General features: G+C 40.1%; 7 protein-coding genes across 7 annotated transcripts; 5 read left to right on the forward strand and 2 right to left on the reverse strand. All coding sequences in view use genetic code 12, as the record gives it.

Moving 5' to 3' along the window:
• Positions 1–305: 305 nt before the first annotated feature.
• Positions 306–3302, forward strand: I9W82_001872 (uncharacterized protein; the record flags this gene model as incomplete). The annotated part of the gene is made up of 1 exon (XM_067690665.1): positions 306–3302. The coding sequence occupies one exon, from the start codon at positions 306–308 to the stop codon at positions 3300–3302; it is 2997 nt and encodes a 998-aa protein (XP_067549108.1).
• A 357-nt stretch (positions 3303–3659) lies between these two features.
• Positions 3660–4439, forward strand: I9W82_001873 (SDR family NAD(P)-dependent oxidoreductase; the record flags this gene model as incomplete). The annotated part of the gene is made up of 1 exon (XM_067690666.1): positions 3660–4439. One exon carries the CDS (start codon positions 3660–3662, stop codon positions 4437–4439), a length of 780 nt encoding a protein of 259 aa, XP_067549109.1.
• A 560-nt stretch (positions 4440–4999) lies between these two features.
• I9W82_001874 (SDR family NAD(P)-dependent oxidoreductase) lies at positions 5000–5779 on the forward strand (the record flags this gene model as incomplete). Its single annotated transcript, XM_067690667.1, has 1 exon — positions 5000–5779. The coding sequence occupies one exon, from the start codon at positions 5000–5002 to the stop codon at positions 5777–5779; it is 780 nt and encodes a 259-aa protein (XP_067549110.1).
• A 5-nt stretch (positions 5780–5784) lies between these two features.
• SKI8 (SKI complex subunit WD repeat protein) lies at positions 5785–6963 on the reverse strand (the record flags this gene model as incomplete). The annotated part of the gene is made up of 1 exon (XM_067690668.1): positions 5785–6963. One exon carries the CDS (start codon positions 6961–6963, stop codon positions 5785–5787), a length of 1179 nt encoding a protein of 392 aa, XP_067549111.1.
• Positions 6964–7075: 112 nt separating this feature from the next.
• On the forward strand, positions 7076–9232 carry NUP82 (linker nucleoporin; the record flags this gene model as incomplete). Its single annotated transcript, XM_067690669.1, has 1 exon — positions 7076–9232. One exon carries the CDS (start codon positions 7076–7078, stop codon positions 9230–9232), a length of 2157 nt encoding a protein of 718 aa, XP_067549112.1.
• A 115-nt stretch (positions 9233–9347) lies between these two features.
• On the forward strand, positions 9348–10355 carry SNF4 (AMP-activated serine/threonine-protein kinase regulatory subunit; the record flags this gene model as incomplete). The annotated part of the gene is made up of 1 exon (XM_067690670.1): positions 9348–10355. The coding sequence occupies one exon, from the start codon at positions 9348–9350 to the stop codon at positions 10353–10355; it is 1008 nt and encodes a 335-aa protein (XP_067549113.1).
• Positions 10356–11001: 646 nt separating this feature from the next.
• On the reverse strand, positions 11002–13272 carry I9W82_001878 (leucine-rich repeat domain-containing protein; the record flags this gene model as incomplete). The annotated part of the gene is made up of 1 exon (XM_067690671.1): positions 11002–13272. The coding sequence occupies one exon, from the start codon at positions 13270–13272 to the stop codon at positions 11002–11004; it is 2271 nt and encodes a 756-aa protein (XP_067549114.1).
• Positions 13273–13294: the final 22 nt, after the last annotated feature.

Below are 13294 nucleotides of genomic sequence, written 5' to 3' on the forward strand. Positions count from 1 at the left end.
TTTGTATTCCTCTCTTTCTCTTTCTTGCTATCTCGACCGTTCTTGAGAATTTCAAGTATTTTATCCTATTTCGTAATTATATAAAAAATAAAAAATAAAAATTTTTATTTTTTTTTTGTTGTTTAAACCTAAACATCCGACAAAAAGAAAGAAGAAGAAAAAAAGAACTAAAAACCAAACGTAACAGAACAGAACATCATTCATCATCGTTATCTTCATTACACTCGTTTAAACCACTATATACAAAGCTAATCATTAGCTATTATACTACTCATACCACATAGACACAGACACAGTAAAAACCTATGTCATCTTCTAATCATCTAAATATACCTCAAAGTCCTCCCCCTGCATTCACATCTACACCTACCCCTGCGTCAACACCATTTAATCCAAGAACTCATCGACATAAACGATCACAAGCTATACTGGGAGACTTTGATGGATTAGGACTATTCAATATACCACCACCAGGGCCACCAAACGCACCACCACTAATATCTTCACCAAAAACTAACTCTACCACCACCGCACAATCGGTACCATGTGGCACTAGTAGTACTCCACCACCACCAACTACATCACGTTCATCACACTACGGACACCGTCTAGCCTTTTCCAACAGCAATGCATTTTCAACAACTACCAGTCCTTATAGAAATTTTAGCAACAACAGTACCAACAACAACAATCACAATACTGCCTCTGCCTCTGCTTCCTTCAGGACAATGTCCTCATCAGCACCAAAAGAAAGAGTTGTTGGGTTTGCAGACACTCCTCGAATTAAAACTGACGAAGATTATGAACTAGATAGACATTTCCATTTTAATAATAAAGACGATTTTGCAAACCCTATTGATCATGGATTTGCATTTCCAAAGAATGAATTTGAGTCGTCTGAGAAACCACACAGCAGCATGGACGACGATGACGATGAGGATGCCTTACACAACTATAGCTCCTCCCCACCTCAAGGAGTAACTTACACTACAACTTTTAGAAAAAGTTTAAGCTCACCAATCCAATTATCTAACAGACTATCCCATTCTTCATTACGACAACATAGTGCACCACACTTGGTGCAATCACCAAGACACTTAACCTACCAACTGCTGCAACCACAATTACAGCCACATCATTATCAGCTGCAGCCGCAACTTCATCCACAACTGCAAGAACTGGATGTACCAGACCCCGTTATCGATTTAGACTATATCCTCACAGCAAACTTACACATTGGACTGCAACTACTTGACGACTCTTCAGTGTTTAATACTGATGATTTTTTCGGGTCTCCTGCAATTGCCGAGGAAGAAGATACCATGGAGGATAAAACTCTCTTAGCACAAACATCAACACCATCATCATCATCAGCAGGAGCCATGTTGAATAATAACCATGATGAAATTGGAGAACAGGACTTGCATGAATTGCAATTGGAAGAAGAGGAACTTAAGTCAAAAGAAGATGATGAAGATGAAGAGCTGATCTTACCACCTCCAACCCATAATTTCTACTCCCTGACTAATTCATCATCTTCAAGTTTTAACTCAGTCCATCACCCACAACCAACATCTTGCTCCTCTTCAGGTCCAGCACAACCACCAACTCCATCATTTTCAACTCCAACACGACAAAGATCAGGAGCAAAAGCTCATCGATATCAGACCTTTTACGACCAATCTAACCGTATCTCTAACGCCATGAGAGGATCAGCTGAAAGTATCGAACGAACTAATACAAACACACCACCATTATCAGCTACCACAGGAGGAGGAGCACCACCATGTTCACCAGCCATCTCAGCTAGTTCCAATCCTTCCAACCCCGTTGTATCGCAATATGTGCCAGCCACATATACAGGGCAGTCACCTCAGTTACAGCTGCAACAGCAACCAGCATTACGCAAGACTAGATACCTTAATCATTATTACTCATTACCTACTTTAAAGAGCAAGCGATCGTTCTCCTCAATAAGGTATAATGAGTTGAAAAAAATTTCATCTCCAACTAAGGAATACTATCGACTACAATCAACCTTGTCACCTTCGAAACATAATGGAAATTCATTTAATAATACCCTTCATTTTGGAAACAACAACAGCAGCATCAGTAACAACAACAACAGCAGCATCAGTAACAACAACAACAACGCTGCAGTTCCTATTGATTTGACAGCTACGTTACAACCACCAATACCGCAATGCTCCACTCCGTCTACTTTGGCCACTCAGTCCACTACTGAATCAGTGTCCACGGCAATTAGTAATAAACGAGAGGATGCATCCACCAGCCCCATTAGTGACAATTCGGAAATATCGTCCATGGTTATTACCGATGGAAAGCAGGCACCACAAAAGAGTGCAACTGAGACTGAGGAAACTGAGACTGAGACTGTAACTGAGACAGGAGAGGTTGATCCAGATGCCAGGCCTACCATTGTTGTCTCTACAAGGGATTTAGAACCACAGCTGCCCATCCAAGGTTCAGCATCAACAATATCATCACATTTGTTTCCAATCCCTCAACTGGGACATAGTAACGACAATCTGATTCTGCTTCCAAGTGAATCGACTCTTTCAAATACCCTGTCGCCACAAATTGTCACTGCTGTAAACAATAGTTCAAACAAGTCGTTTACCTCACTTCAAGACAATGGCCTAGCCAAGAGTCATCATCATCATCCACAAATTGTGTTGGCGCCACCACCAATGGATAGGCCAACAGTGGTGCAGTCTCTGCCGGTATCAACTACGTCGTCACCTACTTCGCTCACATTCAAACGTTCGCAAATATCGTTGTCGTCGTCATCGATATCATTTTCATCATCGCCAACGAAAAGGGTCAATGAGTTGGAGAAACCAAATACAAATACGTCATCACGCCAACCTTTAACTCCAACCGAGTCCAACTTTATCAAACTGAGTCTGTCGAAACAGACCAAGGTCAAATTGGATGCGCCAATGAGCAAGTATGATTATCACAAGTATCCGAAACTGAAGAAGCCGGGCAAACTGGGCCAACATGCCCCTAGCGAAGCAGATGGAGATGTTCACAGTGTATTGCCCAGATTATCTAAAGCCACATCAGCAGTGTCTTCAGCATCTACGCGAAACGAAAGTGATTCTGGCGTACTGCTATCACTCAGTTTGACCAACGAGTCAAAATTGAAAAAAATACATGGTGGAGGTGGTAGGCGAAGATTGGGACATGCGAGGTCAAAGAGTAACGTTGAGGATTCATTGTCGCTGGCGGGGATGAAACGTAGCTCAAGGTTTTTTGACTGGTTGAGGAAGAGATGAAATTCCGACTGGGAGGTATTACTGTTTGTGTTTACTCTGCTGTTGACTCTTTTAATTACGATTGTTACATTAATAATATACGTTTGCATAATTTTAGAATAGTCATTTCTGGGAGGGAGAGAGAAATGGTGTATGTGTGACTTGTGGATATACGAGGAGGAAGGAGGAATTCCTTTTGTGTAATGTTTTTTTTTGCCGCGTTGTATAATTTGCCGTTTTGGGAACACACCCGCCGCGTATGGGGCGCGTGCCGACGTAATCTTGCATCTTAGTGTGGGGTGGAGGGTGCAAGTCAAAAGAGTATAAAAGAGGACGAATGTCACAACATAGCGTCTTGACTTCACTGCGTATTCGGAGATGTCACTATTTCGACTTGATGGACAAGCGGCAGTCATTACTGGTGCCACGCTGGGTATTGGGTTAGCTTATGCTGAAGGATTAGCATCGGCTGGAATCAAGCAACTTATCTTGACTTATCGATCAGCAGAAACTCTAGAGACGGCAGTGGCTCAAATCAAGCAGTTTAATCCTGATGTTGTCATCAGTTCGATAAAAGTTGATTTCCTAGCTATGCTGGAGGATGAACTCGTTGAGGTGGTTTATAATGAGTCGTTTCGTGTTTCAGTCACTGGACAAGTGGATATTTTGATTAATAATGCTGGTATTAATGAAAGACACGCGGTTGAGGAGTTTCCTCAGGATAAGTTTGATAATGTGATGAAAGTCGATTTGAATATTCCCATGAAGCTCACTCGTCGATTCGGCACAAGGATGCTTGAGTTAGGAACAAGGGGCAAAATAGTCAATACGACATCGGTACTTAGTTTTCAAAGTGGTGTAAATACCGCAGCGTACACTACTGCCAAAGCAGGCTTGAAGAACTTCACACAAGCAGTAGCTAACGAATGGAGTTCACGTGGCATCAGAGTCAATTGTCTAGCTCCAGGGTACGTGGTTACAAAATTGACTGATTCGATGTCGGTGAAGAATCGCGATTTGGTTAGTATGAGGATCCCGGTTGGGAGGTGGGGCAAGTGTGAAGAGTTTAGAGGGCCTATTGTGTTTTTGTGCTGTGAGGCGTCGAGTTATGTGACGGGGCTGACTTTGGTTGTTGATGGTGGGTGGTTGGGTCGGTGAGGGAAAAGCGTTTGCTTTGTTTAGATTTAGTTAGAGGATCTGTATTCAAACTTTTGAAAAGCTTTGGCTTGGTGGTAGGTGTCACTTTTCCGCAACCAGCTGCTTTCTATGTCCCTATCAAGTATCCCTGTTGAGGCGAAAGCTTTTACTAGTCGAATACAAAGTGTTAATCTCTAATTGACATAAATCGGACCGATATTGGGGGAGTTTCACGGAACGTATTGACTCGTATGTTGTTGATATGTTTATCCCCCACTTTTCAATATACGCTATTTGGGGGATCCTTTTTGACCGAAGTTCTACACACCAACCAACCTTCTAGGTCATATTCACAGTAGTAGAGCCAGTTCTGCTTAAACTACTTATAAAGAGGTCTGTCATACAAGGATAAGCTTGCTGTATAAATGTATGTTTCTGCAGCGAAAAGTTGTCTCAGAGAGAGGATTACGACTTGATTACACAAAAGCTATTAGCTACTACAGATTACACTTTAAATAGAGATACAATGCCACCCCGTTTTCCCTTTACTTCTTCTTCCTCGACTTTAAATCATCTCAATCATGTCATTATTCTCATTGGAAGGACAAGTTGCGGTAGTCACTGGTGCTACTCTGGGTATCGGATTAGGCTATGCTGAAGGTCTTGCTTCTGCTGGTATCAAGCAATTGATTATAACTTATAGATCGCAGTCGACACTTGACTCTGCTGTCAAAGAGATTAAAAAGTTTAATGATCGCGTAATTATAGACTCAATTAAGGTTGATTTTGTCGAGGAAGAGGAAGATGCAATTGTGGACAAGATTTTTACTCAAGCGTATGAATTATCAACTACGGGTAAGATTGATATATTGGTCAACAATGCTGGTATAACTGAGAGAGGCCCGGCTGAAACATTCCCACAAGATAAATTTGACACTGTTATCAAAGTTGATCTTAATATCCCAGTTAAATTAACTCAACGTTTCGGGGCCAAGATGCTTGAATCGGGAACAAAGGGCAAAATTGTTGCTACTGCATCATTACTTTCTTTTCAAGGTGGGTTCGCCTCTTCGCCATATGCAGTGGCTAAAGGTGGAATCAAGCAATTTACTCAAGCTGTAGCTAATGAATGGAGCTCACGTGGTATTCGTGTCAATTGTATTGCACCAGGTTATGTGAGGACCAACTTGACTGACAATATGTCAAAAGAGAGTAAAGACTTGGTTGACAAGAGGATTCCTATGGGTAGATGGGCAGAAAGACTGGATTTCAGAGGACCCATAGTGTTTTTATGCAGTGATGCGTCAAGTTACGTCACAGGACTGACTTTGGTTGTGGATGGTGGTTGGTTAGGACGTTAATTTATTTATATACCACCTGCTTCTCTATACCATCTAATACCTCTATCAAAACTAACAACGCAAATACCTTCGTTACTATCACCACCAGCACCCCCTCTAATACCTTTTTTAATAAACTTGACACCACTAGCAACACTTTGATCCTGTTCATCATCGTGAGTAGAATCATCCAAGTCGGTGATGGAGATGGTTATTGTGGCTTCACGTTCACTAGTTTCCAAATTCCATACTCGTACACATTTATCAAACCCACAAGAGACCAAGTTTTTCCCTTCTTCGTCGAAATCAAGACCCAAGATCCATCCTTGATGCGCAAATCCACCAACGACACTCTTGGAGGAATGTGAAGGTGCTGCCAATGTGCCCACATTTTCACCATATTGAACATCGTACAAGGTGATTGATCCTGCTGCTTGGTTATCTCTTGCTACTGCTAGTAGGGTGCCACCGGGTGAAAAGGCAATAGCACGAGGTATCGATGATGATGAATTGAGTTTTGGGTTTCTGCTGACTACTAAATCGGTGGATCTGAATGTGTAGATGACTTTTAAATTTTGAAAGTCGTACAAGAGCACATCTCCATTGATGTATCCGACAGCACATTTCTTGTTTTCAGTTTGATTGATTGCGAGGGAGATGGCAAATGGTAAAGAAGAAGCGGCAGCGTTTGGAGAAGCTCCGCTTCGTAAGTCGCCATATTTGGTAAACTCTGATACAACTTTGTCTCCTTCAGCTGAAACTGTAACTGAATACACCTCAGTAACCCCATTCATCTTGTTCACTATAAAATAATCCTGTTTTGATTCCGGATCTTTGTAAAAACCAGGCACCCAGCTTTTGTTCAATTCGAAATTGCAATCTTCCAAAGTGGTTAAATCATCATTAATAAATTGCTTAAACTGGATCTGTCCATTGAAACATGCTAATGCCACAATGGTTACCTTGATTGTGGAACTCGGTATTTTGTTCTCATACACGGCTAAATGATGCACGCCGCTCTTGTCAATAAACACGGATTGTACAAACTCTGTTGGATTGTGGGCATCATCCTTTTTGTTGTCCCAGAATTTGGCATACCCGTCACTGGAAACGGTGATTGTATACCGTGGTGTGATTTCTAAGCCTAGGATATCTGACTTGTGTGCTTGTGATGCACTGACTGTTGATATATACTGTTTACCCATTTGCCTGTGGTGATGATGGTGTCTCTGGTCTTCTGTGGTTGAAAATATTTCACTCAAGAGAAACAAAGAAAAAAATCAACCAGCCCCTTGTTTTCCACAGTGCTCCTGCAACATGTCTGACGAGTTGATATCACTGATTACAAAGCAATTGATCTTTCAGCATAATTTCCCAATAGATTTCAATTTTGCTAAAGCTCCAGACGCAACACCTGATGTTGTACCACCTAGTATACCATACAACAAGTTACTTTGTAGGAACAACTCAGAGTTGTTCTTTGCTCAAGGGAATCTCGTTAGGTGTTGTACGATAAACCCAGTAACCTCCAACTACAAGTTGTTGAAAACGCCTCATGCTGATTTTGAAGTTGTGTCGTTGGAGATTAACGAATCGGGATCACTTTTGGCTATTGTGGGTGACACTACAGTTGATGTTGTTACTCTACCACCAGTATTGAATACCAAACAGAAATCAGTCTATATTGAAGACAAAAACTATAGGGTCTCCAGTGTGGGTAAGATTAAAAAAGTGCTTTGGCAATCAATTGTTGCCAATGATTCAATGTTGGTGATTTTAAATGACAAGTCGGAAGTTTTGGGTTTTGATTTGAAGAAATCGGTGACAATACCCTCAGTTAAGATCTCATTTGATGAGAAAATCAATTCGATTGCATTTGGATCACGTAGTAAGATTAATGATGGGTTGAAGTTGTACGCGTCTACTGATGACAAAATTGTCAGTGTTGATTTCTTTAACGATTCAACAAAGATTGCCGTGTCGGAATCAGCTATAGATGTGGCAAATGGTGACTCACAAAATACAATTGAAATCATCAAGGAAAAGTTCCCTGATGAATCAATGTTGCTTACTCTGGCGAAAGAACAATTGAAAGTGTATGAGTCGTTGCATGATCAGCTAGTGAATAACTTGCGCGAAGTGAGAGGTTTATACACTGATGATCCATATGAATTGTTTGTTGTTGAGTTAAAACTGGCAACACCCGACTACAAGCCAAGAACAGTTGCACAAGTTGGGGCCGATGATTTGGTGTCGTTTGGAGACAATGAGCAGATTGGGTTATTAGCGGCAATAAAAAATGATACAATTTCCTACTTTTCCAATATACTTGGTTCAGGGTTTGTCCAATATGAGGAACCAAAACAGGTCACTTACGCCAAGCCAAAGAAAGGGTTTGGATTTATTGACTCGTTTGATGAGGTGAGTGCTGAAAAGCAATTTTGGCAACTGGAGCTTAACTCGTTGGAGTTTTTACAATCAGAGAAGCTACCTTTCACTGGGAGTGGATATTTGAAAAACTTGAATGGATGTGACGACAAATTTGTTGCTGTTATTGCCGGTAGTTTGGTTGTTGCAAATTGCGAATGGGTTAGTGAGCTTTTGCAAGAGTTGGAAAGAGACAGTTTTGACACTTTGGATAAGATTAAACCAACATACAACCTTCTCTCATCGGGAACTGGCCTTCAAGGGTTTACGGTTGTTTCAAAGTTTGGTCTGGAGGTGGGAATTATTGTGCGCGATAATTTGGAGATTGTAACCATCAATGCAGAAGTTGAACAGGAGCAAGTTAAAGAGCCATTAAAAATTGATGATAAGCCATCTGTACCATCACTTGCAATATCTGCGGAACCGTTTGCTGAAATTGAATCCAGTCTCAAGACATTGGAGAAATCAGTTTCGTTAAGAGGTGGAACCAATGTTAAAATTGCGCCAACGATTGAAGTGCTTGAAAAGTTGAATAAGGATTCACTAGAAACGAATCAGGCCGTGTTTGGGTATTCAGTGTATGCGATTAAGTTGCAATCGAGAACCCTTGCTCAATTGAAATCATTAAAGTTGCAAGTGGAAACGGTAAAGAACTTGACTGATGATACGCCATACAGTAACGAACTTGATGACCGGATAAGCAAGATCTTGCAGAAGCAGGAAGACCTTGACTCAAGAATGAAGCATATACAACTTAAAATTAACGATGAAATGTACAAAGCCAAGAATGTACCCCTTTCCAAAGAAGAGAAGGAGTATTTCAATGAAATCAATGAATGGAACAAAACCACATTAGACCTCATTGATAAATTAAAGACATTTAGTGACGAAGTGGAGGAATGCAAGAAAATCAAGCCTGCAGAAGAGGATGAAAAGGATGTTTTGGAGAATTTACAACTACAACAGAAAGTGAAGAAGTTGATTACATGGTTGAAATTTCAAGGCACTGAGATCCATGAATTAATGGAAAAGGTTAGTATCAAGTAGTAATACATAAATTTTGTTGTTCATATATTTCTCTCCTCTCCTCTCAGAAGAAAAAAAAAAAATCTCGCCGAAATCTTTCCCAACGCAATCCAAGTTTGACCCCCCCTCATTGAAGATGACTGACGTTGCGCCGCCTTCAAACTCGACCCCTAACGACTATATACTCAGCTTATCTGATGAGCAGATAAACCATGATCAAAAAATTGGTATCAAAGCCATTCGATTATTCTTGCAAAGCAAAACGTCGTACGATGTGTTACCTGTGAGTTATAGACTAATTGTGTTGGATACATCCCTTTTGGTTAAGAAATCATTGAATATCTTACTACAGAATAATATAGTCTCTGCTCCCTTATGGAACAACAAGACTTCTCGATTTGCTGGTTTATTAACTTCGAGTGACTTTATTAATGTTATCCAATACTATTTCCAATTTCCAGAAAAGTTTGAACTTGTTGATCAATTAACTTTGGATGGATTAAGAGATGTGGAAAAGGCTATTGGTGTTGATCAAATAGAAACTGCATCGATACATCCTTTCAAGTCGTTGTATGAAGCATGTGTAAAGATGTTGGAGTCGAAAGCTAGGAGAATTCCATTGTTGGATACAAATGAAAATGAAGCACGAGATATTGTTGTTAGTGTATTGACTCAGTACCGTATTTTGAAGTTTGTCGCTTTGAATTGTAAAGAAACAAAGATGTTGCTAAAACAAATCCAACATACGCAACTAAACAAACAAAAACAATTGAGCACTTGTACAATGGATACTCCGGTTATTGAAGTGATTCACCTATTAGCGTCAAACTCCATTTCATCTATTCCTATAGTCAACGAAGAAGGCAAGTTGATTAATGTTTATGAAACTGTTGATGTGTTGGCATTGGTTAAAGGTGGTATGTACACTGACCTAGACTTGTCGGTGGGTGAAGCGTTGTTGAGGAGATCAGAGGATTTCGAAGGTGTTCATACATGTACCGTGACTGATCGGTTGAGCACTATTATGGATACTATTCGGAAATCAAGGTTGCATAGGTTGTTTGTGGTTGATGATGAAGGGAGATTGGTTAATGTGATTACATTGAGTGATATTTTGAACTATATATTGTTTGGAGAAGATTAATAAGATGATATTGTAGAATGAAGTGGAGAAATGTAGAATGAAGTGTAGATGATGGAGATTGTGCGTAGGGTGGGTTTTAAATTGTTGCAAAAGATTTCAATAAATTTGGCGCATAAGTCTTGCAAAACTTTTGCCAAGTATATTAAAAAAACTGCTACAGTTAGAACAACACTGAAGTTGTGAAGTATACATTCTTAAAATATCCTCTCTAATGCTAGTTCTTTCTCAAAAAATCTGTATACGAAGTCACGTTAGAATTTGAGTATATGGGCTCGATTTTTTTAGTTTGATGTCACAAAATTATCCACAATGTAGAATAAGTGTGTAACAAGTATAAAAAGTGGTAATAGATGTATGATTTCTATAAAATCTCCTCTTCTCCAAAGAGCGAAGGCAGTTATATATATATAGTCAACTTAGGTAGTATAAAAGCTCAGCGCAAAGTGCTTCAGCTCATCTCATCCCATGAAATGGAAATTCGACGCAATGTAGTGAAACATCGTAGACAAATTACCATGTCTCAGGCTAAACCCGCTGTGCGAACGGAGGTATATCCCGGAGGCTCACCGGATGTTACAAAGTGTTAGATTAAAAAATATCTAATAAATTAATAGTAGCTACTATTGTAATCGGCTCTTGCCGAACCCTACCACCAACGTTCAAGTATCCCCCCTTGCACTTTGTTCACGAGTGTTTGCCCTTCTGTAAGCCACAAATGCTGAAGTGAACTCCTAGAAAGTATAGTGAGCAACTCTTGATTCATCACAAGTTCTTCATTGTAAGAAAAATCAAATTCATAAACTTCATTATACACAACGTTGGATTTGAAACCGAGTGATTCAGCTGTAATCTCTGTTAGTCTGTTGTGACTCAACAAAAGGTTTCGGAGCCTAGACTCTACGTTTCCCCAGAATAACAACAGAAAGCTCTCGATGAGATTATCTGACATATCTATTGTCTCGACCGAGGACGAGAGTTTCACATCAACATGGGTGATGTTGTTTCCCGAAAGGTTCAAAACTCTGAGTCTCGGCAAAAAACTCAACTGAGAAGGTACTTCCTTCAATTCCATCTTTTGAAGGTTAGCCTCCTCAAGCAGCGGAGGTAATGGGGAGTTATTCAAAGTGTATGTGCTTCCACTAAGACACAAATACTTCAAGTTGGAGCACGAGTCTAGCCTTAGAGGTGACGCATACCTCAAATCACTGCCCCTCAAATTCAAGTATTCCAACGAGTTGCAAGTGTCGAAATTTAAATTGCCTGGGCGACAAAACTCTGCATGGTACTCCACAACTCCAGAAGGCAACCTCCATTGTACATGATCAATGACCGACACCTCATTAAAGAGCCGTTTCAACAGTTTAATCTCCAAGGCTTCCTCAAGTGCATTGTAACGGAGATCAAGCATGATGATTCCATTAAACGAAAGATCGAGTTTTTTCATAGGTTTTGGAAAATCTGGTCTGTGTATGGATTTTAGTTTATTTCTCAGCAAGTCTAGCACCAGTAAGCGTTTTGGGAATCGAACTTCATGTATGCTTTCAATGGAACATCTACTGAGATCCAAAAATTCGATTGAATCAGGAAATTTAAGGTCGGTATGTGAATAGGATATTTCATTACCACTCATGTAAAGTTCTTTCAAGTTGGTAAACTTTGAAAAATCCTTCATTGTATCTACTGCGGATGGCAGTGTATCAGACAAATCCAATACTTCTATACATGCTGGCACAAGTTCCCAACAAGGGTAATTCTCAAATCCAATGCAGCCGGTTAATTTCAATACTCTTAAATTTGTCGCTAAACTTGAAGCAAATCGAGAATCTATTCCTAAAGTGACCGTCAAATCAAGCTCATTTGACGGAGATAGTGTCAATGGAGTGGATACAAGCTCCAAAGTTAACAGTGTCAACGGGGTGGCCTTTTGAGAAACATCATCCAAATATCTGTTCAAGGCTAAGTCAGTTGATTCAAATTTGCTTGATTTGAAGAAAACCTGACTTGTATTAACGCATGTCAAGTTTTGTAGAAGGGTTACCATGGACTTGGAAAACCCTTCATCTTTGCCGTCAAATTGTAGACAAATTTCCTCAAGTGAGAAGCGGTGGCTTGATAAATTACGCAACGATTGCTTGTACCATTGACATTGGTGCAATTTGAGACTTTTCAAAGAAGAAGGCAATCTTAAGTCAAGAAACATATCGTTGTGTTCGCCTGGCTCGTAATAGAGCCTCTTTAAATTATTGCAATTTTGAAGTGATCCTCTCACATTGAAACCCACAATGATCAACTCTTCGACACAGGAAAAACAGTCTAGGTCAATAGGACCACTCATGCCAAAATCTGTATCAATCGAAATCTTTAGTTCAACTGCTAACAACATTTCCTTAACTTTCATAAACAATGCAAACAATCTGTTCAGATTATAAACGCAAACTTCGTCGCGCTTTTCCAACGACACCTTCAACTTTACTTCCTGACTGTATTTGAGATTTTCAAGTAATAATTGGAAATCAGAAAAATGGTGGGGTTCCTCAAAGGAGTAATGAATTTCATTCACCGCTTTGATTCCTCCTGTAACATAGAAATTGTGCATGTTACGAAATTCCCTACTATTGCCAACTGTTATCACATCAGCAGCTTCCTTTTCAAACCAGGACCGACCAACCGGATTATTTTCGAATCTCAAGTTCGGTTTTTTCTTAACCACTTCAATTAGCGCTTCTTTTAAGGTTTGATATGCCTTCAAGAACGACTCATCAAACATCTGACCAAGGTTACTAATTCCAGCTTCATTTATGACGCGGACCAAGATCTCGACGGGAAGGTCCAACAAGCACTTTGATTGTGATATCTTGGCCATCACACGCTGCCCATCGTTGGTTTTCAACCGCTTATGAACGGAAGTCGTTGGCATCTCCATGAAGAAGTCAAATCAA

Source organism: Candida metapsilosis (assembly GCF_017655625.1).
Source record: "Candida metapsilosis strain BP57 chromosome Unknown scaffold2, whole genome shotgun sequence".
Lineage (NCBI taxonomy): Eukaryota > Fungi > Ascomycota > Pichiomycetes > Serinales > Debaryomycetaceae > Lodderomyces > Lodderomyces metapsilosis.